General features: G+C 38.7%; 1 protein-coding gene across 1 annotated transcript in view; it reads right to left on the reverse strand.

The window, feature by feature from the left end:
- The window catches only part of NALCN (sodium leak channel, non-selective), a gene marked incomplete at both ends in the record, with an annotated part of 325,849 nt that overhangs the window by 117,280 nt on the left and 185,208 nt on the right, over window positions 1–23,361 (reverse strand). The window contains 1 exon segment of the mRNA XM_080690305.1: window positions 14,101–14,238. Within this exon segment, the coding sequence (XP_080546431.1) occupies window positions 14,101–14,238 (138 nt within the window).

Below are 23,361 nucleotides of genomic sequence, written 5' to 3' on the forward strand. Positions count from 1 at the left end.
GCCTTTAAGGTGGCTGCAGCCCCAGCCAACATCTTGACTCTAACTTCCTGAGACTCTGAACCAGAAAACAGTCAGGTCGGTCTGTCCCGGATGCCTGACTCACAGAAGCTAAGTGATCTTCTGATAAGGGCTCATCTGTTAGTGAGCTTTTAACATATGAGCAATTTGTTACACAGCAATATATAACTAATGCAACTGGTGAATTTTCACACTACAGAAAAATGCTTACTTTATAATATTAAGAAAGAGTATATGTGGTGTAAGTCCAACTATGTGTAAAAAAAAATAATAGGCAAAATACTAGAAAGAGGTACTTTAGAAATGCTAATAGTTTGTGTAGTGAATAATAAACTTCCCCCCTTTTATGCTATTTCCCAAATTAAAATAATGCTTCTTTTTGAACAATATAGGAAAAGAAAGAAAACAGTAGCATTTCAAAATATTTAAATTTTAGTCCTCCTTCTACTTGGAATTATCTGAGGTCCTGCATTAATTTTGCCACCATTTTCCTTCCTGGTTTATGTCCTTTCTTTCAGTTTACCTCTTAAAGTATTCCCACTTGTAAATGTTAGATGGTTGAACACGAAGGTAAGAAAGTTGGGTGGCTTTACCTATGACCTTTGAAAAACACAGAAGTCAAAGGCTAGTCCTTTCCCAAGTTTACTGGATATATAACAGTGGGGAGAAAAGGCTCCAAACCCCATAAATCATGACAGGATATGCCTAGTTTGGGACAAGTGCCAGTAGCCTTCTTTAAACAGCCATGTCCTTTTGGGGATCCCACCAGGACTTGGAGAAGATACAGAATTGTCCAGACCAGAGGCCTTTCCTAATGTTACCATGCCTGTCACATCGTGGACACCTGGGTATTAGACTTACCCTAGAGCAGGCCTTATTCTAGACTGGACATTTTATAGTTCACCCAAGTTCAGCCCCTTTCCCATGAACTTAGTGATAAAAAGTAAAGTCATACGAGGAGACTACCTTCCCCAACATCCTAATCCCAAATTCTGAGGGTTCCTCCTGAAGGTCTCCTGACATTAGGAGCTGCCTTAGTCCACTTATCACTATTGGTCCCTGAGCCTGCGTTGCTCAGAGCTTCAATTTCATGGATTTCCTATCTTTCCAAGAAAAGTACAAATACAAATCTAAAGAGAAAAATTACTCTTTGATTGGAGGTGGAGAAAAAAAGGGAGGCTGCCTCCCTCCCTTAGTGTATTTTCTTTAGAAAATTTCTGATTGCACATTCTTTCTCTCTCCCTTTGAGATGTACATAGCCATTTTAAAGATACACAAGCTTGTCACTAGTTTATAGCCCACGAATGGTTTTCTTGAAGACCTGGGCGCTATCTCTTGGAAAAGTAAAGGAATATCAAAGAAGATAGTCCCCTTGTGGCCCTTTCTTGCTGAGAGAATGGGAGTTTAACCCCAAGTTGTATAACTACCTACTTTTCATGGAGACAGGAGTTTTATTTTTCCTTTGGAAACAGGCAGTCACCTCCCCGGATGGCTGCCACAATTACCAGGTGAATTAAGGGTGAACTATATTTAACAGATGGTACCACTGAGGCTGCTTACTCAAGGACAGCTATTTTTATCTCGGGAACACATGTGTGACACGATGCATTCCAGGGTGATACTTCTTTCTGCCTTCACTATCTCCGGCATTTCTCGGGGTTCCCCGTGATGCCCTTCACAGCTGGTTTAGTGCTTATTCAATAATGAAACGGGTTTCTGTCATTAAGGAGAGGGTTTTCTGGGTTTCCAGGAGATTTTATTTTTGATTATTTTCCCAACACCAGACAGATGTTGGGTTACTTAAGGACAGTGAGGTTATGTTATCCGATTAAATCTGACCAACCATTGATAGGACTCCACGGATTGTGCCGGGCACTGTCTGGTCAGGAACACAGATGCTATACTGCCCTCACAGCTGGGAAGGTTACAGTCAAACTCAGCAGACATGGACAGCAGCCGGGGTGGGAAGAGCACTGCACTTAGGGTCAGAGACCTCGGTGAGTGAGCAGGCCTGCTGGATACCAGCTACGCGCCAATCTCTAGCCCACGTGAGTTTCAGTGTCATCATTTGTAAAATATTGTAGATATAATGAGAAAGCCCACCCAGCACTGTGTGCATATATGCCACTCTTATTATGAACTTCATTATGATGTGACTATAATGCACCAATAAAATTATAAAGATAATAATAGCACAAGGAATTGCAGCTGTCAGTTTTTCGTTTGATCTTCCTCCAGCAAACCTGATGTGTAGTATAGCCTGCGTGCAAATACACAGACATAAATCTAGAGATGTGAAAATAATTTTCTTGTTCTTTTCCATAAGTGAATTTAATTTAGTTCGTGATCCTTCCATTTCTCTAACAACATAGGATTGCTATCTCACTTCAATTTAGTTCTCTAGCTCTCAGGAACAACCAAATACAGGCTTCTTCCTTCTCTTTAGAGGGGGCCAAAGGTCAAGAACTGACATATTATCGGGAACCCGGTCTATTGGGAGTGGGTAAGGCATTATCCCCCCACCAGGATACTGTTGCTGCTTGTTTTCGGGGCTCTAGACTTTCCATCTGCAAATGTGACCACAGCGTCAACTCTGGGATTTTCTGTGAAGCTCTCCAATTCCCAGCAATAGTCTGTTTGAGATTCTCAGAGCTGCTGAAACAAAATGCATAAATCCAGAGTCAAGGTGTCAGCAGGGGCACATTCCTTCTGAAGAACCCCAGTGTGGGTGTCCGTCCTTGCCTTTTCCAGTTTCTGGTGGCCCCAGCCTCCTACGGCTTGCCACTGAGGAACACCAGTCTTCATCCAACTCCAGCTTCTCCAGGCGGTCTCCTCCTCGTTTGTCCCTGCATCTTGTCCTCTTGGGTCTCTTTTGTAAGAACACTTTTGGTTGGAATGAAGCTCCATCAAGATAACCCAGGATGACCTCATTGCAATATCCTTGACTTACTCACAGCTGCAGAACCACTATTCCTAACAAGGTCACACTCCCAAATACAAGCATTATGACACAGACACATCTGTTTTGGGGATCCCCACTCACCTCACTGTACTCTCTGTGTGGACTCTGGCTTGTGCTATTGCTCCCGAGTCAGACACACCAGCTCTCAAGTCTCACCAAAGTCTAGAAGTTGTACCTTTCCAAGTGGAACTAAGGGAGTCTTGTTTCTTGGAGATTTTAGGACTTTTCTGTATCTAGACTTCTCAGAAAGACACCCAACTCTGCCAGGCTGCACCTGGTTCATGTGGGGTCCCTAAAGGCTGTTTTCCACTCAGAGTCAGCAGGAAGTGAGGCACAATTTGGATTCTCAAATGCGCTGAGATGCAGGTGATGGGTACCAACATTGCTATCACCCTGGCTGTGGTGTACTACCTCCCCCAAAAAGAATCTTCCCTCATTGCCCATCCCGCAAAACATTATTAAACATTCTCATTTCCCCTGGAAAAGCTGAAATCTGAAGGAAATCTAATCTGAAGGACTTGATGGGAAGGACAACTAGATACCCAGAGACTAAAGCACTTTCCAGTACTATACATGCAGCTCTATCCTTCTGAGCATTGAGGTTTCTGAGAGCTTTTGTGTGTGTATGGGTCAGGAAAATCTTATTTGAGATTGAAAGATATTGATAGAGACCTAGGGATGAACAACAAGGAATCCAGGTGCTAGGGAGAAGGATGATTCTGGCAGGAAGAACGGCACGAGGAAAGCAGTCCGGTGATGTGGGAGTGTGTGCGTCTTCTGGAGCCTGGTGAATGGTTAAGTCTGGCCAGAGCCAGGAGGAGATGGGGCCGGTGCAGGCAGTGCCCAGAGCGCACAGACAGGGGTCAGGCGATGAGAGAGGGAAGTTGTATTAGTAAAAAAAATTCTTCTCTGTTGGGTTTTTTTCTTTAGAAAAATTTCTGAGTCTTTTTTTATTTCTTTTGGTTTTAATGCATGTAGCCCAGTAATTTCAAACTGGCTTTATTGAAACAGAACGAAAGAGTGTGAAGTGCAGTTTGACAGTAGATGATTTGGTGTACAAGGAGTTCTCGACTTCTTTTAAAGATAAACAGTGTAAGTCGGGCGTGGTGGCGGACGCTTGTAATCCCAGTGCTTGGGAGGCTGAGACATGAGGATCGCGCAGGTTCGAAGCCAGCCTCAGCTACTTAGTGAGGCTCTCAGCAACTTAGTGAGACCCTGTTTTTATATATAATATATGTTTTATATATATATGTTTATATATATGTTTTAATATAATATAAAATATTATTTTTATATTATAGCCCAGAGGTAGAAAGCTCCTGGCTTCCATCCCCAGTGCCAAAAAAAAAAAAAAAAGATAAACAGTATATTTTATACCTTCTCTGAGGAAAGAGGAGCAAGCCCCCTTCTCTACCCTCAAAGCAGAACAGAGACAGGTTTGGGATTCTGGCTACACTTTCTCCCCCTCAAGGCAGATGCAAATTTGGTTTTCCTGGTGAATAAGAGAAGTTGAGACTCCTGCAGAACACACTTGGGCTTTTCGAGGGGAAGGTCTGAACTTACAGAACAGATTAGAAACTACTACTAAGAGGAGGTTCTGATATAAGAAGACTTTAAAGTTTACTTGAAGCTACCACTCAACCTAATTTCACTCAACAAACATCTTTGAATGTTTGGGCTTAATTGTTTAATTCATATAAGGAGGTGGCAAAACCTGAAATGAGTTAAGACTGTAAGTGTGGGGAGTCCAGGTTTCTTCCTGAGGTGTTCTCCTCTCTCCTCTCTCCTCTCTCCTCTCTCTCTCTCTCCTCCCTATCTATCTATCTATCTATCTATCTATCTATCTATCTATCATCTATCTATCTATCTACCTATTATCTATCTATCTATCTATCTTTCATCTGTTACTAGAGATTGAACCTAGGGGCATTCTACCTCTGACCAACACCTCCAAGCCCCCTTTAAAAATGTTTCTTTGAAACAGGGGTCTCACTAGGCTGCGGAGAGTCTCACTAAGTTGCTGAGGCTGTCATCATGCCCGCAATCCTCCTGTCTCACCTCCCAACTACTGGGATTACAGACGTGGGTTGCCATGTCCAGCTTGGACATGGGCTTTTAAATTGAACTCTGTTTCCATGTCCCTGAGGGAGGAGGCTGCCCTGGGTATCAGCCATGTCCCAATACATGGTCTTGAGAGTCATGGTAGTGAGCGACACATTCTAATTCTAAAAACAAGAACCCTTCCTTTTCCCAGAGTTTCTCTATATATGAGAAATGGAGGTAAGACTCATTTATTAATCTGAACCCAGCACATTGATGTCTGTATCTTACTTTTATTTTGCGGTACTGGGGGTGTAACCCAGGGGCATTCTACCTCCGAGCCACACCCCCAGCCCTATTTTTTATTCTTTATTTTGAAACAGGGTCTCACTGAGTTGCAAAGGGCCTCACTAAGTAGCTGAGGTTGTCTGCGAACCACGATCCTCCTGTCTCAACCTTTCAAATGCTGGGATTACAAGTGTGCGCCACCATGCCCGGCTGTATCTTACTTTCAATCAATGTTTACCTGCTACAGGGGCCTTGTACGCTGTGCCAAAAGGTTTTTCATTGCTGTTTCATGTGGTTTACAGGTTTGGACTGAGCTGTTACTGACAAAAGAAGAAGCTGTACAGGTACTTTGCTCACAAGAGCTTCATCATTGTCTGAACTACTTTCATATGCTGTCAGTTCTACATTATGCAATCTGCTTTGCTTTTTTTATTTCAATATTTAGATTTAGATAGTATTTCAGTTTAGACTATAGCCCAGAATACTAGGCCACTATTTTTTAAACAAATAAAATATTTCAGAGGGAAAAAGGCTCATGCATACTGTCTCTTTCCCTCGTGAGCTTTGTTGAGTTCACATGTATTTCCATCAGAATGGGTTTCATTTGTGCAATGCTTGAAAAAAAAAAAGAAATTCATGTATACATGTATTTTGATGTATTGGATACTTGCCATTTTAAACATATCTATACATTAGAATATGGCAACAGACACAATGGTATCTGTTCTGCCATGTTATAGTCAACTGATTTAATGTGGCCATTATTTTATGATCAATATGGATAGATTACAAAGCAGGGATGTCAGTGAAAAAGTGGAGAATAAGAAAATATTTCAGGTTTCTAATTCTTTATTGTCCTGAGATTATAAGACCCAATCCTAAGAAAAATATTTTAGCATTGACAATGTCCTCAGTGTGGAAAAATGCCACATATCAGTTCTCTCAGAGCCTGAAAAAACTCTCAGAAATTTTATGAATGACATGATGACGTACTGGCAGAATCTTGGCTTTCTTGCTTAGTCGACTTCCAAAGTGAGTATTTCAGGGTCCATCGGCTCCTGCTCCTTGTCTTCCAGGCGCTGGGCTCCTATCTAGTCCCTTCCTCCCTTTCTCCTCTTCTTCCTCCCCCTCTTTTTACTTCTCACTCTGTCCTCAAAAAAGGCCAGATTCACCTGAGTGAAGGATTTGCTACATTTAAGTTTTATGCACTTAACTACAGATAGTTAAGCTTGTTTCTCTTCCAGTAATCCACAATTGATTTTAATAAAATTCAATCCATGGCTAACATAGCTGTGTTTCGAAGTATAAATATTTCCTTAGGCACACTGTCCAACGTGTCTAGATTTTATCCTCATCTTTAAGGTGTACTTTGGGATTTGCATGATTCAGACTATTGAAAGTTTTGTTTTCTTTATGCAAGAAGGCAGACTTATGATTTAGAAAGGGTTTACTCCGTTAAGAATGTCTACATCTGTAGCAACCTATCCTATTTTGCTTTCTCTTTAGCTCTGAATATAGTCATAAACTCATCCTAGAATTCTTTCCAATTTCATTTTCATTTCTCTCCCTTAAGTTTAGTTTTACTATTTTCTTTTCCTTTTATATGGCTTAAAGGTAGCCTTTTAGCTGAAATGTCAGCTTTAATCTTATTTCTTTCTCTACTGTGAACTTTATCAGTAACTTCTATTTTTAAATTTTTTTCAGATATACACAGATGCACAGCAGGAGTCTGATAAATGCCCCCCACAGTCTTGGTTTTTCTTTCTCTCTCTCTCTCTCTCTCTTTTTTTTACCATTCATAATCACACTATCCTAAGCTGTCTTGAAGTCTGTAGTTTGAAACAATTTCACTTTTTATATGGGTCAACAGAGAGTCAAATGTAATCAGAGCAGTGTAAAATGGGATATGTTCAACACAGATGCACTTTTAAATGAAGTCTATACAATCAAGTTATTTAATTTACACTTCGAAATGCACATTTCTATCAGCAAAATATGACTATTCTCAGCAAGCTGCCACCACGAAGGCGAAATCAAGAGATTGCTGTGTTAATTTCAGCACTTCAAAGGTAACAAAAAGACTATCCACAATGAAGCTTAATTACATTTTCTCTCTTTTCAGTATTCACATCACAGGGCTTTCCTTTAAGACAATAACAAAGGGAAAGACACAGGAGGCGAAAAACGATGCTTAACTGGTTAAATCTTCCCACAGTCCTTATCCCCAAAGCACTGGCAAAACAGGGCAAAAATGAATTCAACCAACACAGAGTGAACTGCAATCACTCAGGACAGAAGTACAGAATACACACCTGATACAACAGGGACTTAAAAGGGACAATAGATAATGATTATGAGTATGCATTTGCCATATGCTTAGGTTTGATTTTCTTTGTGAGCTGACAAATTGGTGCCTCCAGGAAAGACAGAATGGCCTGCTGGTTTTTGTGTTATTTTATTTTGCTGCCTGGTACACATCTGCCCCGAGAAGATTGCAATAGGAGCTTACCAGGTTGTGTGCACCGCTGGCCAGCACAGATAAAAGACAAATTAGAGCTGGTATATTTATGCACACTTTCTTCTCACTTGTATTAACATATTTTATGATATTTTACAAAAAGAAACATTCTTTTTGACAAAAATGCTCATTTTAAGGTAACTCCAAGCCTACAGATAGGCTTATGGAATAGACATTTTAATTTGTAACATTTTTTAGTTTTAAGGGCATGCAATGCATATAAAATCCAGGCCTAACACCTGCCTGGACATATTTTTATGTTGATCTACAAAGCATCGCCAACTTTTTTAATGCCCGGATTTTAAATATTTCAATTCAAGTCGGTCTGGAGAAACTGGGAAGCAGATGTTTACTCTCAGCATTGACCACATGGCAAATGACATCATACCTGCGTCTTTCTTAACTGGTACCCCTGGGCCTAGATTGATGGGCTTTATTTGTTGCTTGACATCACTGATACTCATTCCTGACTAGCTGTAGGCTCTTGGGGATATGGATGAAGCTCTCTCCCACTTTGGTCATGATGTAGGCTAGCCCACAGTAGTAGAGTCAGTAAATTTGTACCAGATCAACTAGAGCTAACCTGATAGAATCCATTCTAGCCATTGTCCATCCAAGGGTATACAGAGAAAGAACAATGATTGCTGATCATGTGTTAAGCCAAATCTCAGGAAAATGGGGAAGGGACTTTTGTTATCTAGACTTTGGGGATAGCATTATATCGAAGAGGTTTATAATTTAGTGAGAGAACACTGGATTCTATTTAATTATTTCTCATTAAAACACTCATCAATCAAAAAAGAACTGATGAAGGAAATCGTTCAAATTATGCTGTGCCTACTTATGACTTCCAACATCACTGTTTTGCATGGGGCACGGGTAAGACCTGAAGGGAGACACACCAAGACCTCTGTGCCTGTTTCTTTGTATGACTCTGAACCTCAGTATGATGGCCATTATAATGTACCTATAAAAGCATAAAAAGTTAATATGGTTGATTTTTTTTTAAATTTAGGTTTTATAATTAGAGAAACTTAATAAATGTCCTAAAGTATTAAAGTTCTTAAATAAATCTGGTTGAGAAAATTGAAATGAATTTTATTCAGCAGTAGATTCCATCTAACTTACACCATAGATAAACAGTAAGCTGAGTTAAAGGCCTAAAAATAAACAAAACAAAATTTATATACACACAAGAAGAGCACACAGAATATTTTATTACCTCAGGGTGGGAAAGAATTTCTTAAGTGTGAGTTCAAAATACATATAGGCCATAATAAAAAATTGATAGTTTTGACCACATCAAAATCTGTTAAAAAACATCCTAAATCAGAATAAAAAATACTGTCTATGAGAAAATATTTACAACATATGCAGTAGTCAAAGGATTAATATCCAAAGTATGTATGCATGTATGTATGTATGTATGTATGTATGTATATGTATGTATAATTGGAGTTATGTGTATATATGTGTGTATATAAATATATATACAAATTTAAAAAAGACAAACTAGCCTTTGGAACATTATATAATGTCAATGATTGGTTGAGTCACAAAGAAAGGATGTAAAAATGTAAAAATGCTTTTTTTTTTTTTTTTTTTTGCAGGTCTTGGGATGGAACCCAGGGGCATTCGAGCTCTGAGCTACAACCCCTGCCCTATTTATTTTTTTTTTATTCTTTATTTTGAAACCAGGTCTCACTGAGTTGCAAAGGGCCTCACTAAGTAGCTGAGGCTGTTCGCAAACCATGATCCTCCGGGTCTCAGCCTCCCGAATGCTGGGATTACAAGTGTGCGCCACCATGCCCGGCTTGTAAAAATGCTTCTTAATGAATAATTCAGAAACATAAAAAATGTAAGTTAGGCCAAAGGCTACACCACACACTCATAACATGAGTGTCAAAATCTTAAACTTTTCAAACTACATCAAGTGTAAGCAGGAATGTAAGAACACAAGCATTCTCCATCATAACTCTTGTGAGGATAAATTAGTGCCATTTTTCTACAGGGTAGAGGTTGGGAAAATTGTCTAGGGGTCTACATAGTAATTTTTTTTAAGTTTTGAGGGCTATAAGGTAATATCAAAGATATTATGTGAGTACTCACTTAAATAACAATTTTAAAAATGCAGAAACTATTGTAGTCATAGGCTGTATAAATATAGGTGATGGGCCAGATTTTGTATCTGGACTCACAGATCCCTGGTCTAGAGCAGTCTGGGCATGGTCCAGGATCCAAACATTCTCCCTTCTGGCAAAGATCCTAGAGAAACTCTTACATGAGGGATACAGTATACAACGTACTATAGCCTTGGAGTGAGACTTTGGAGGCAACTTACATATCCATCAGGAAAGGAAGTGATAGCACCTCTACGGTGTATTTAATCAGTGGACTAGCGTATGACTACGTATACCAAGAACTGAATTAGCTTCATGTGCACAAAGATAAAAAGATCTCAGTGGCGATATTTAGTACAAAACTCAACTGAAGAATATATGTAGAGTTTGACATTTAAGCTATTCTGGAAAACACTGCTGCTAATGATTTGTAATGAGGGAAACACATCACTTGATATAGCACGGCCTCAGTGCCTGGCACCCAGAGGTGGTGAGCAGGGCATGTGCACTTAATCTAGCACAAACAGGTTAATATTAAATTTATGATATGAAATGTACCTTATTTATTTATTTAATTTTTGTGGTACTGGGGATGGAACTCAGGGGCATTCTACCTCCGAGCTATGCTGCCAGCCCTATTTTTTATTCTTTATTTTGAAACAGGGTCTCACTGAGTTGCAAAGGGCCTCACTAAGTAGCTGAGGCTGGCTGAGAACCTGTGCAATCCCCCTGTTTCAGCCTCCCAAATGCTGGGATTACAAGTGTGCATCACCACGCCTGGCTCTGAAATGTACTTTAAAATTTATGATATAAGCCCGGCGTGGTGGCGCACGCTTGTAATCCCCACGCTTAGGAGGCGGAGACAGGAGGATCACGCAGGTTCGAAGCCAGCCGTGCTGGCTTAAGAGACCTTGTTTCCAAATTAAAAGTATAAAAATAAGTCTGGGAGTGTAGCCTGGAGGCAGAAGGGTTTCCAGGAACCCCAGTACCACCAAAAAAAAAATTACGATATGAAATGTACTAGGTAATCTCAAATTTAAATGCTGCATATTTTAATAGATGCATATATTCCTGGGAAATTTCTGCATTTTATTGATTTGGAGATATACATTTATTTCTTTATTTTAATGACTGAAATAAAGAGGTACCTAGTCACCCATATGAGTAGTTTCATTACTACTTTCCTTAGCGTTACACAAAATGAGGTTTCCTGAAAGTGATAGTATGTGCAGTTCACTAAAATGTGATTTAAAAACAGGAAGATGGACTCATTCTAAATTTGTGCTAGTTGCTGCTCAAGGAAAAACTGTAAGGAAGGAAAAAGGAAGAAAAGAAGAGAGGTAACTGTCCCAGGATGGGGCAAAAATCACAGTCCTACCTGATCAACAATATTACTATAAATTTAAGACACCAGAAACAAGATAATACAATTACAATATTTATTAAGCTATAGTTTCAAATCCACACACTATCTTAGTCAAACTTAACGGAACTTAGTTTTGGTGGATTTCAGTTATCCCTTTGTACTTTGGCTATTGTATCCTCAAAAATTAAGATTGACTCACATACACACGATGAACTCAGGAACTAGTAATACTGGGCACTGCTTAGCTTTACTTTCAGATGTAGCACAACATAGAGGTAGGGGATTCTTTTTCTAATTCTTCCAAAGTCACATTTCTAGTAATTAGGAGAGCTAAAACTCGAATCTAGTTTTTTTTTCCCTCTAATTCTTTACTTTTCTGCTGACTATATTTGCCAAACTATTCTCATTGACATGTCGACTGTTCAATTCTCAGTTTTGCCATTAAAAAAAATTTTTTTTGAATAAAATGAATGTGGTGGCACACACTTGTAATCCTAGTACCTGGGAAGCCAAAAAAGGAGGATCACAGGATCACAGGTTCCTGGCCAGCCTCAGCAACTTAGTGAGGCCCTGTTTCCAATAAAATATAAATTTGGGCCAGAGGCAGAATGTCCCTGGGTTCAATCCCCAGTGCCACACACACATACAAATAAAATAAAATAAAATATAGTAAAAAATAAAAAAAGTGAATAAACGAACAACCAATTTCAATTTTTAGTTTTAGCTTCAAACTATGTCTTTGGAAGTCACAATAAAAATTATTGACTGTGTTTTGGGCAGATACTTAAATTGGTAGAAGAGAGAATGGAATTAGATACGGGCTTTCAGGTTGTGTGCTGTGGATACTGAAAGCCTCAGGGGAGCCTAGGTGTCCCTGGGTAGGCTTAGGTATTCTACATTGATGCCATATTTTGCCCTATAAAGGAAATTTAGATTGCCTGAGAAGGCCATGCACCAGTTTTAATACTTTATCCCATTATGTTAGTGACCTTGTAGTATTTCACTGGATGAAAATATTTAACAGAGCCATTTATTAGGCTAGTTTTTACTCCCAGAGTTTGCATTTTGCAATTCTGACTCAAGAATCCAATCTGTATCTGAGTGTGACTAATCTGCAATGAGGAGAGAAAAGTTATTTTAATAGAAAACCAATTAGATTGGTTACTAGAAAACAGCTAATTATTCTGATGCGCCAGTAGATAATTTCAATCATACCTACCCTGCATCTAACTCATGTCCAATAGTCTCCAGCTATTACAGCTTTAGAGTGGCCTAAACATATAGTAGGTGCTCACTAGACATTAGTTGAATAAATGAAAGAATGAGTGAATGATGGATGGATGAAGAGATGACACAGATTGAAAGGTTCTGGAAGGAAGGAGGCACCAGGCTCCCAGGCTGAGGTGTTGTACAAAAGGCAAGAGTCCCATCCAGACCTTCGTGCCTGCTGCTCAGCATTCTTAGCTTTCGTGAATATTTTTAAAGTAAATTCCATGCAAAAAAAATGCCTAAACTATTTATATGTGATTGTGCTACTTGAAGCTACAACTTTACATTTTAAAGTATTCAAATAAACTTTTTGATGAACATGTGTTAGTTTCGAAAACCTTTATCTGAAATGTCTAACTTACCACTGCTAGTTTCTCAAGTACTGACTTAATTCATAGATACTTAGAATTTAAAGGGACTTAAGAAGTGATAGGTAGGTTGTCTTGTTTTGGGGAGTCTTTGCTGGGGTTTAGACTTAATGCAGACACTTTCAGTGGCAATGGTAAAGTTCATCCTTTGGGGAACTATTAAGGAGGTGTAAGATTTTGGTCTTTGTGACCAAATTCTCTGGCTCTGTCATTTATGAGTCCTAATTTCATCATTTGATAGGTGAGAATATTACCTACCTTGAGTGTCTCAAAAATCAGGAATGTTATTATAAAACATTTTGTGATTCAATAAAACTAGCAGTTGTTTTTGCTTTACTTGTTCCTGATAAAGGATTATATTTGGGGCCTTGACTTGGAACATTTAAATTACAATTACAGCCTCTATCTGCTTTCTTAAATATGAGCAAAATTTATTATATGATAATGTACATTTGGTATCAGGAAGACCTGAGGATTACGTTCCTTAGGATGTCATAAGCAGCATTTTATAACATTTTTTCTTTGTTTTTAATAAAAGTAAACTGAAGAGAAAAATCTGCTTGTGAGACAGAAGTCAATTTTTCCTGGAATTTGATATTTGGTTTTCTTGTGCTTCTCTACAATTTGCAATGATGTGTTTTATTTTCCTCCATGTGTTTCTTTCCGTTTGCACAGAGCACAAAAACTCTGTGCCGACTTCTACTTAGCTGACTATACCCTAGGGGGTCTGTGGCTTCTGTCTTCAGTTTAATTACAGTTGTGAAGAAGACACAGTAGAACTGAAGAGGGTGTCTCTACATGATAAAAAATGATAACGTAGCTCTACTTTCATCCTTAGGTAACCTAGGTGTGATGTTTTGGGGTAAGTAAATTGGTGTGCAAAGGATATATTCATTCTGTGTTGTCTCTTGTTCCCTTATGCAAACCTCTGCACTTGACAGAGATAACTTCTAATTTAACAAGTCCGAAATCTAGTTCCCCAAGTAACTGTATGATTTGTAAAAATTTACAACGGAAGGAATTTCGTCCAACCCGACTAACCTGCACTTCTCCTGTGGCTCTCATTTGACATTGACAATAGGCCAAAGAACGGCTGGTGCTCATCCCATTATGACTTTTAAGATATAATTGAAAAGAAATGCTAAACTCACCAGAGTGGCAAAGAGATGATAGAGAATGAAATAGATGGCGACCACAGGTGCCCACATATGCCCCACAGCGTTGAGAGTTTGGTCCATTACGTCAACCCATCCTTCCTGGGTGAGGATCTGGAACATGGACATAAATGCCTACAGAGGAAAAGAAAGAATGAAGGGATTATATACCAGCTTTCAGCCTGAATGAAGATTAAAATCAGTCTCTGTGCACAATAACAGACTTTGATCTCAATATTATTGATCCTTATTTGATTGATCAAGGAAATAACTGTTTTGATGCAACCAAAGGAAAAAAGCTGAGGACAAAGATCTCAGAAGCACTGCATACACTACTCCATGTGGAAAACTAAGGTAAGCAATCCTAATTAACATTAGCCTTCTTAGTGGTAAAGACTGTTGAAAAAATTAGAAAAAATAAGGATCTTTTCTTATTTACCTTTCATATTTTCCCTGTTCAGCAAGATGTTTAACATTTCCAACAAGTTATTTATTTTTGCTGCTGCTAAGCGAAACAGTTTTGTAGCCAATTGCATTTGATTGTCTAAAGCGTATAAGAGCATAAGATAACACCCACCTATCAAATTATGTCAGCTATCATATTACAGACCTGTGACTCTTAAAAAATTAATATATATATATTTCCAAATGATTTTGCCATGCTGAGCAACTTAGCAGAGACACATTTTTTATGATTTAAATTTTTCTTTTAAGGCACAGAATCAAGACCACAGAAGATGCCAAGACCAGAAATACCAGAACATTCCGACAAAAGCCAGCCAAGTGTAAAGGCTCACACTCTTCCTGCAAAGAACTTTGTCTAGCTTCATCCTGACATGTTTTTCTAATTAAATGTATGATTGTATACACATCTTTCATGCATGTATCCTGTACACATTAGTGGTCAATAAATCTTCTTAAGGAGACTTTATGTTGGTGTCTGGAAGAAGTCAACAACTGTAGTCCAGTGAACCTTTTAAAAGTGTCTTTAGAGGATTTACTACAACAAAGACATACATCGAATTCTTAAATATTAGGGTTCCAAGAAATAAAGTCCAGGATAACAAAGATGGAATAAGGTCAACAAAGACGGAATAAGGCCTGTCATGCTGAGGACCTTGTAGACAAAGATGACCTTAAAATAATTTAATCTGATGCTTTCTCAGCAATAAGGGATTAGAAAGTGGGGCTCAGCAATAAGTGGTTAGCCCAGAGTCACTCTACAGCACAGTTTCCATTTCTAGGACCAACTCTTGCAGAAATGGAACTTTTGGTGTCCAGAACATAGTGGACCCATTTGGATAAAAGAACAATTAATTGTTAAATGAATCTTGATCTTGGAGGTAACTTTTCCTACTTACCCTTTGTCCCTGTATGAAGCACTTAATTTCTCTTGATTTTTCCATAATCTTATTACCCTTCAAAGTGTTTTTGTGCACGAGAGTGTGAAGGACGTTGTTACTGATACCTGATCTCAGCACTACCAAGAACAATATAATACTCTCCTTGCTAGGACACAGAAGAGAAGGCTTATCTCCCCCAAATTAGGTTTAACTTGTTCTAAAAATGCTCCGGAGACTTTTTCAGCACATCATTTAACCTCATAAGTATGCCAGAACTTATCTACAAGAAAATTGTTTCTCTTTGTATCCCCCCCCTCCAGGAGTATTTATTTTATCCACAGGCAAGGGACACAAATTTTGAAGACACTTCACAAAACATATTAGATTGTTCTGTTTTCTTCAACAAAGATGTCACCAGCGTGTATCCTCTAGACTCAGTGGCAATTGATAAACTATCAAAATGCACACAACAAATGCTGGCGAGGATGTGGGGAAAGTGGAACTCTTTTACACTGTTGGTGGGAGTGCAAACTAGTTCAGACACTATGGAGATCTGTGTGGAGATTCCTAAGAAAGCTAGGAACAGATCCACCATATGACCCAGCTCTACCACTCCTGGGTATTTTCCCAAAAGGGTTGAATCCAGAGAACTATAGCAACATATGCATACCTATGTTCATAGCAGCACAATTTGTAATAGCCAAAATGTGGAACCAACCCAGGTCTCCATCAACAGACGAATGGATTGCAAAACTCTGGGAAATACACACAGTAGAATTCTACTCAGCCATAAAGAACAAAATCATATCATTTGCAAGAAGATGGAAAGTCCTGGAGAGCATTTGTTAAGTGAGATTAGCCAAGCACAGAAGGAGAAGGTACATATGTTTCCTCTAATATGCCCAAACTAGGGAACCTAGAGGATACCAGTGGTACTCCAGATAATAGAGGGGAAAGATCAGCAAAGTTTGAATGGAAAGATAGGAGAGGAGGAAGGCTGATCTTGATTAATGAGGGTCTACATCTGAGTATGTGTAAAATTATGAATATGGCATGGTTACCTGGGACAATCATTGTTGGGAGGGGGGAAGGGAAAACAGGGGCGAGATGGGGAGAGGGCACCAAATATAGTTTAAATGTATACCATTTATGTTCAATTAAAAAAAACGCACACAAATATGAAAGAAATTTTACTGGCCATGGCTTTTTTCTTTCTCTCAAAATGACAAAAAAAAGTGTGATTAAGCTCTACAGGTTTATTCCTGACACTTCACAGACCTGAAATTCAGGTCTACCGTTCAGATGTCTTGGGCGCAAACCAACTTAATTTGTTTTCATCGACTGCATTAGGTTTCCTGAATTCTTGGCTATTATGTGCTCGGTAAATACCCAGGAAAGTGGAGCTATGGGATCTAATCTGCTGCCATGAGATACCACCAAGGGAAGAATGCTAAAGTTGTCTTCTACTCTTTTTAGCGTTTCAGAAAGAAAAGAAAAACATTCTTCCACACAGCTCAACCACCTGAAAGTTCATAATGCGAGTACCTATGAATTACCTTTGAGAGCAATGCTTTTTGTTACAATGGGATTTGTGAGCTTATGGCTGCTTACATGAATAAACCAATGAGAGGGAGTGCCAGGAAATACATCTATTGTGGGCTAAAAATTAGCTTCTGCTCTTGTTTGAAGGGTTCCTTAGTTTTGCTGAAATTCTATCTGGAAATTTCAATTTGAGTGGTAGCTTATTTGAGACTGTGAATCAAGTAGACTTACCGACTTACACTGTGTGCTCATTGCTGTGTTTCTGGGAGAACCTTAGTTTGTTTATCCAGACAAGGATGATTAGTGGCTACTAAAAGTTTGATGCGTTGGGACTAAAATGAGTAAGACATGTTTTCTTTGCTTAAGAAATTATTAATTGAGAGGAGAAGAAAAAGATGAACGAGTCCAACTCTAAGAGATCAAATAATGAAAAGGATATTGTATTAGAGAAATATGGTAAAGCTTTCATATTGGAGAGTCTGGAACAATTTTGATAAAATTGTGGAAAATGACCTTTGTCGAGAAGATCTGCCAGGCTTCAATGGTGAAGACAGCGATAAACAAAGGTCTAGAGCAAATCGCTCCTTTCCTCTGGAACACCCACTGGTATTCTGTACCATTTTCCAGTCTTGTTGACCTTTTCTTTTTCTTAAGAGTTTCTCCCATTTCTTTAAAAATTAAAAAGCAATCATTTGTCCATTATATATGTTTAATGTATTTTCTCTATCTACTTATGGTATTTTTGCAAACAATTTAAAAATTTCTGTGTGTTCTAGTTTATCATTCTAGTTATTTCTCAGTGTTTTTATTTCGCTTAGAAGACTTCTTTTACTGCAAGAGTAGATATAAACTTATCTAGGATTTTATGCAGTATTTATAGTTTCCTTATTTTATTACATTTAACACATCAATCTTGAAATAGCTGTTTATTTATTTATTTATTTATTTATTTATTTATTTATTTTTCAGCACTGGGGACTGAATCCAGGGGCATTCTGCCTCTGAGCTATTCCTTTATCCCTATTTTTTATTCTTTATTTTGAAACAGAGTCTCACTATGTTGCGGAGGGCCTCACTAAGTAGCTGAGGTTGGCCTTGAACCTGAGATCCTCCTGTCTCAGCCTCCCAAGTACTGGGATTACAAGTGTGTACCACCATGCTCGGCTTGAAATAGCTGTTTAAATGAGCTTAAATATTATTTTGGTTTAGTTATAAAACAGGAGTTCATCTTGTTTCTTTACAATAGGTAATCAGTTGATTCAATACAATTTAACTGAAGAAATCAATGTTTTTTCACTTTAAATATATATTTTATCATACGTCAAATGCTCATGCCAATGGCTCTATTTCTAGATTCTATTTTTACATCAATCTGTTTCATGTCCAAGTTCCCTAGTAATTGTACATTTTAATAACTGGTAGATTTACTAGCACCTTTTTACAACCCTTGTTGTCAGAACATTTTATTTTTATATGCTATTTTCTCCCCAAATCCTGGTGCTTTATTTATTTGAGGTCATAGTAGATTACTTCCTAAAACTTGATAATGTTCTCAAATTATTTCCAATTTTGGAAAAAGACATTTATTTCCATTTATTAAGTCTTTATTTATGATTCTGAGCAAATATTTTTATGTTTCTGATCATTTCTTGTTAATCTCAAGCTTAATGTTATTTTTCAAAAATTTAATTAAAGTGATATCATATGATTGAAACATTAAATAGAAAATAAACTTTATGGTGGGGTCTTACACAGATAGCAAGCAACAGTCTTTAGCCTGAGTGTCTCAGTTCTGCTTCCCAGATTTTCTGATTCTTTTTCCTATGTCCAATTGGGAAAATATATTTCTTCTTTCTTCTACCATGGGCAGCAGATACATCTCTTATTTTACCTATTGTTGGAACAAATCCCATTCTTATTATCCTACAGGTATTCTTCTTAGAACCTTCAATTTATAACCTAGAAACCATTGGATGCTGTAAACAACAGGCTTCAGATATTTCTCCAATCCATGTAGATTCAGAGAATCTTTGCTGCATCCAGAGCCAATGAGTCCGTGGTATTCCCTTCCTAAAATTCCCTGGATTCCTCTAGCGGTCACGGTCACACCAAAGAGTCCAGGTGAGGCTGCGGGCATTGGAATCCTCTTGGCTTTGGTCCTCTGTATGTGGGAGGGGACAACTCTTGGGCTCTCCTCACTTCTCTGTCCCGGGTCTCCTGTTTCCTTACAGCTTCCATTTCCATCTTTTTATACTGCCATTAGGCTACATTTTTGTTTTCTTGTGAGAGAGAACTTGTTTTTGGAAATAATTATATATTTACCTTCACTCTCAAATTTTCTTCCAAGTTGGAAAAAATGGAATTGGTGCGAGTTAGTAGTTTCTCTTGGCTGTGTGGAACATGTGACTTTCACACTTGAAAGGTTCTTGTCTTGTTTTGTGAGCTTCTCAACCCCCTCAGCTGGTGTCTTCTCAGATGGAGAAATGTATGTTTTAGGATTCTGTTTTCCAACTTTATTTCCTTCATTTCTTCCCCTGGAAGACAGGCTGCAGGGACAGGCCTAGGGTATTCTCCTTCTCTCTCCTTCTCTCCTTTGTGTGTCTTTTCTTGTTTGTCTGTCTTTCTCTGTTCCACTCTCTCCCTTATTCTCCTTTTATGTAGCTACTATTAAAGTAGTATGAAGCTGCAGCCCTTTCTTTGTGGGATTATGCTGGGAACTCTCCAATTCTGCACTTTTTTCCTCTTTCACCCATCAATTTCAACCCTATCAGTGCCAGTAACTTCATTTATAAGTTATTTTGCTATATTGCTTCCATTAATATAATCTCATATTAAATATAACTCACTATGCAAGTTGACCACTGTTACACTTCAGGTATAACATATATATCTGATCTTGATCTTATCCATTCTAAGGGTGGGTAGATAGATGGGTGATAGATAGATAGATCTATTGCTAACTGAGCCAGGGAAAAGCAATTACTTTGAGAATGATTCAATATTTATTTATTTACTTATTTATTTAATTACACTGGGAATTCAACCCAGGGGCATTCTACCACCAAGCTACACCCCAGTCATCTTTATTTTTTATTTTTGAAATAGGGTCTTACTAAGCGTCTGAGGCTAGCCTCCAATTTGCAATCCTCCTTGGCTCAGCTTCTCAAGGGCTGGGATTACAGGCATATGCCACTGCACCCGACTTTGGTCTAATTTGTATGTGAAGCAGTATGAAATAAAGCAACTATACTCTTTCAAGGAAGAATTATACCAACCACAAAATCTCTTACATGCATTTTTCTTTTGGTGGTACTGGGGTTTCTGGAAGCCCTTCTACCTCCAGGCTACACTCCCAGACCTATTTTATATTTTTATTTGGAAACAGGGTCTCTTAAGCCAGCGCGGCTGACTTCAAACCTGCGCGATCCTCCTGTCTCTGCCTCCTAAGCGCGGGGATTACAAGCGTGCGCCACCACGCCTGGCTCTTACATGCATTTTAAATAACACTCATTGTTGGAAGGGGGAAAGGGAAAGTGGGGGGTAGAGGGCACAAAGCACAGTCTGAATGTATCCCATCTTTAATATGATCCACTTATAAATAAATAAAATAAAAAATAAAAAACAGAGAAAAATCACACTGTTATCTATAGTAGTTGTAGGCAAATGAATCAATGGCGATTGTCCATGCAGTTGAAGAGGGAGATTACAAAAACATAGTTCTAAGTGCACAAGTCCAGACAAGCACAATCCTCTGGATGAACGGAAGTTAGGTGGGAAAGAAAAGGTATAGAACACAGAGATTGTAATGATTTTTCTTTAATGGAGAAGGAGAGTTTTGAATATCGTCAGCTTAGTGACTTTGTTTCTGTTCAGAGAGCATCATATTCCTTGGGAAAATGTGGGGGCAAAATGAAGGGTAAGAACCAGAGAAGAGAGAGTAAAAGCCACGAAGAAGAGTGTGAGGAGTGAGCCTTCACAGGGACGTTTAAGAGTAAGCACATATAAAAGTAGACAATGGAGGTCTTTGGATCACTTAAAGGGCCAAGGCACTCGGTGGAGAGCCTCAAAAGCCAAACCAAGAAGGACAGCGTGGTGCACAACTGTAATCTCAGTGTTTGAGAGGCTGGAATGGGAGGATCACAGGTTTGAGCCCAGCCTTGGCAACTCAGCTATACCCTGTTTCAAAATTTAAAAAAATTAAGAAAGGACTTGGAGGTAGAATGCCCTAGGTTCAATCTCTAGAACATCATCACCACCACCATCATCACCATCATCACCATCATCATCATCATCACTGTCACCATCATCATCAACACCACCATCACCACCATCATCATCATCATCACTGTCATCATCATCATCACCATCACCATCACCATCACCATCACCATCATCATCACCATCACCATCACCATCACCATCATCATCGTCATCACCATCACCATCATCATCATCACCGTCGTCGTCGTCATCATCATCATCATCATCATCATCACCGTCATCATCATCAACTTGAAGTGCCACCGCTAGGCCTTCTCAGCTCTTTGCTGCTTTCTCCTTAATTTCCTAACTCTAACCACTGCAGAGCCCCAGCATGATCCTTAGATATTTTTCTCACCTCTCAACACTCCCAAATCTTATCCATTCTAAAGCTTAAATACTAGGTATAAAGTGATGACTCTTCAGTTTTTGTTCCCTGTCCCACCTCCAGAATCAACTCTGCAGCTGTCCTTGGATCTCTAGCAGGAATTTCAGGCATTTGATGTCAAACGTTTCATGCCATCCTTCCTAACCTCTTCTTATTCCAGAAAATAAAGAATCTGTTCTTTAAGTTATTCAGGCCAATGACCATAAGGGCATCTGCAGACTTTTTCATGTCCTCACATCCTAGATATACACTATTAGGAGATTATGCTAAGTCTAACCCTTAGTTCTTGGTCTTAGTTTTCCCCTTGTCCTCAGTATTCTTTAGTATTTCTGTCACAACAACAAATAATGTTCCCTAAGTCTGGTAATATATTTTCTCTTTATAAACTGAGATTGAATCCGGGCGTGGTGGCGCACGCTTGTAATCCCTGCGCTTGGGAGGCTGAGACAGGAGGATCGCACGGGTTCGAAGCCAGCCTCAGCTACTTAGTGAGGCTTTCAGAAACTTAGTGAGACCCTGTTTCCAAATAAAATATAAAAAAGGTCTGGGAGTATAGCCCGGAGGTAGAAAGCCTCTGGGTTCCACCCCCAGTACCACCAAAAAAAAAAAAAAATATATATATATATATACACACACACACACACACACACACACACACACACACACACACATACATACTGAGATTGGAAGATATAGATTGAAAAAAAAAATGTCCAAAACAGGAAGAAAAGAGGAGTGAACATATCTTCATAGTTTCAGTCCTGTTCCTAACACCTCTGGGACATTAATCGTAGGAGGGACAGGCACCAGCTCCTGGACACGCTTCCATCAGGGCTACTGAGGGCCAATGCCATAGCACTGCAGCAGAGGCCGGATCACCAATGACAGAAAACCCACCAGGCTCCAAGGAAGCATTGCCGACCCCAAGCTCGCTGCCAGAAAGTCCTAGAGTTAAGTGAAAGCAAAGCAAAGGTATTCTCCAGTGCTGAAATAAATAGGTAGAAATACTCCAGATTTGCAAAGGAGTTCTTACTACTCGGCACCTTTTAAGAAACTAGCATGGGTGACATTTAATGAAATTTGATGCATATTTGATGAAATTTGATGCACATTTTGGGAATTTAGTATGTGTAGATATTAATTTAGGCTAAACAGTCAATTACTTAAAAAAAGTAGAATGGATAAATGTTATAGGTTATTATGATTAATTTGTAGCAAATAGATACTGTGATCTCACTTGCATTTGCATATGCTTTGGGTATAAAAACACTTGAGAGCTTCCACAAAAAACTTATAACTCTGAGGACTGGAATGGACAGGAGTGAGGAATCTGGGAAGGAATGAATGCATTTTCTATGGGGACTTTTTCAAGTAACAGTTTTGTCAATATATGTGTCACATAATATAAAACTCATCTTTTAAATCTCCAGTTAAGTGATTTTAATTTATTTATAGTCTTATATAGCCATAAGCACTGTCTGATCTAAGAACATTCTAATGACCCCCCAAAGAAAATAACACCCATCAGCAGACAGTCCTCATTTCTCCTCCTCTAGGACTTGGCAGCCATTTTACACTTACTGACTTTGTGGATTTACCTACTCTGGGTATTTTCTATAAATGGAATCATGCATTATATGGAGAGGATTTATCTGCACTGTGGCATGTATCGTACTTTAATCCCTTTCATTGTCCAATAAAATTCATCACACACACACACACACA

The sequence above is a fragment of the Muscardinus avellanarius genome, assembly GCF_963383645.1.
Source record: "Muscardinus avellanarius genome assembly, chromosome: 2".
Classification (NCBI taxonomy): domain Eukaryota; kingdom Metazoa; phylum Chordata; class Mammalia; order Rodentia; family Gliridae; genus Muscardinus; species Muscardinus avellanarius.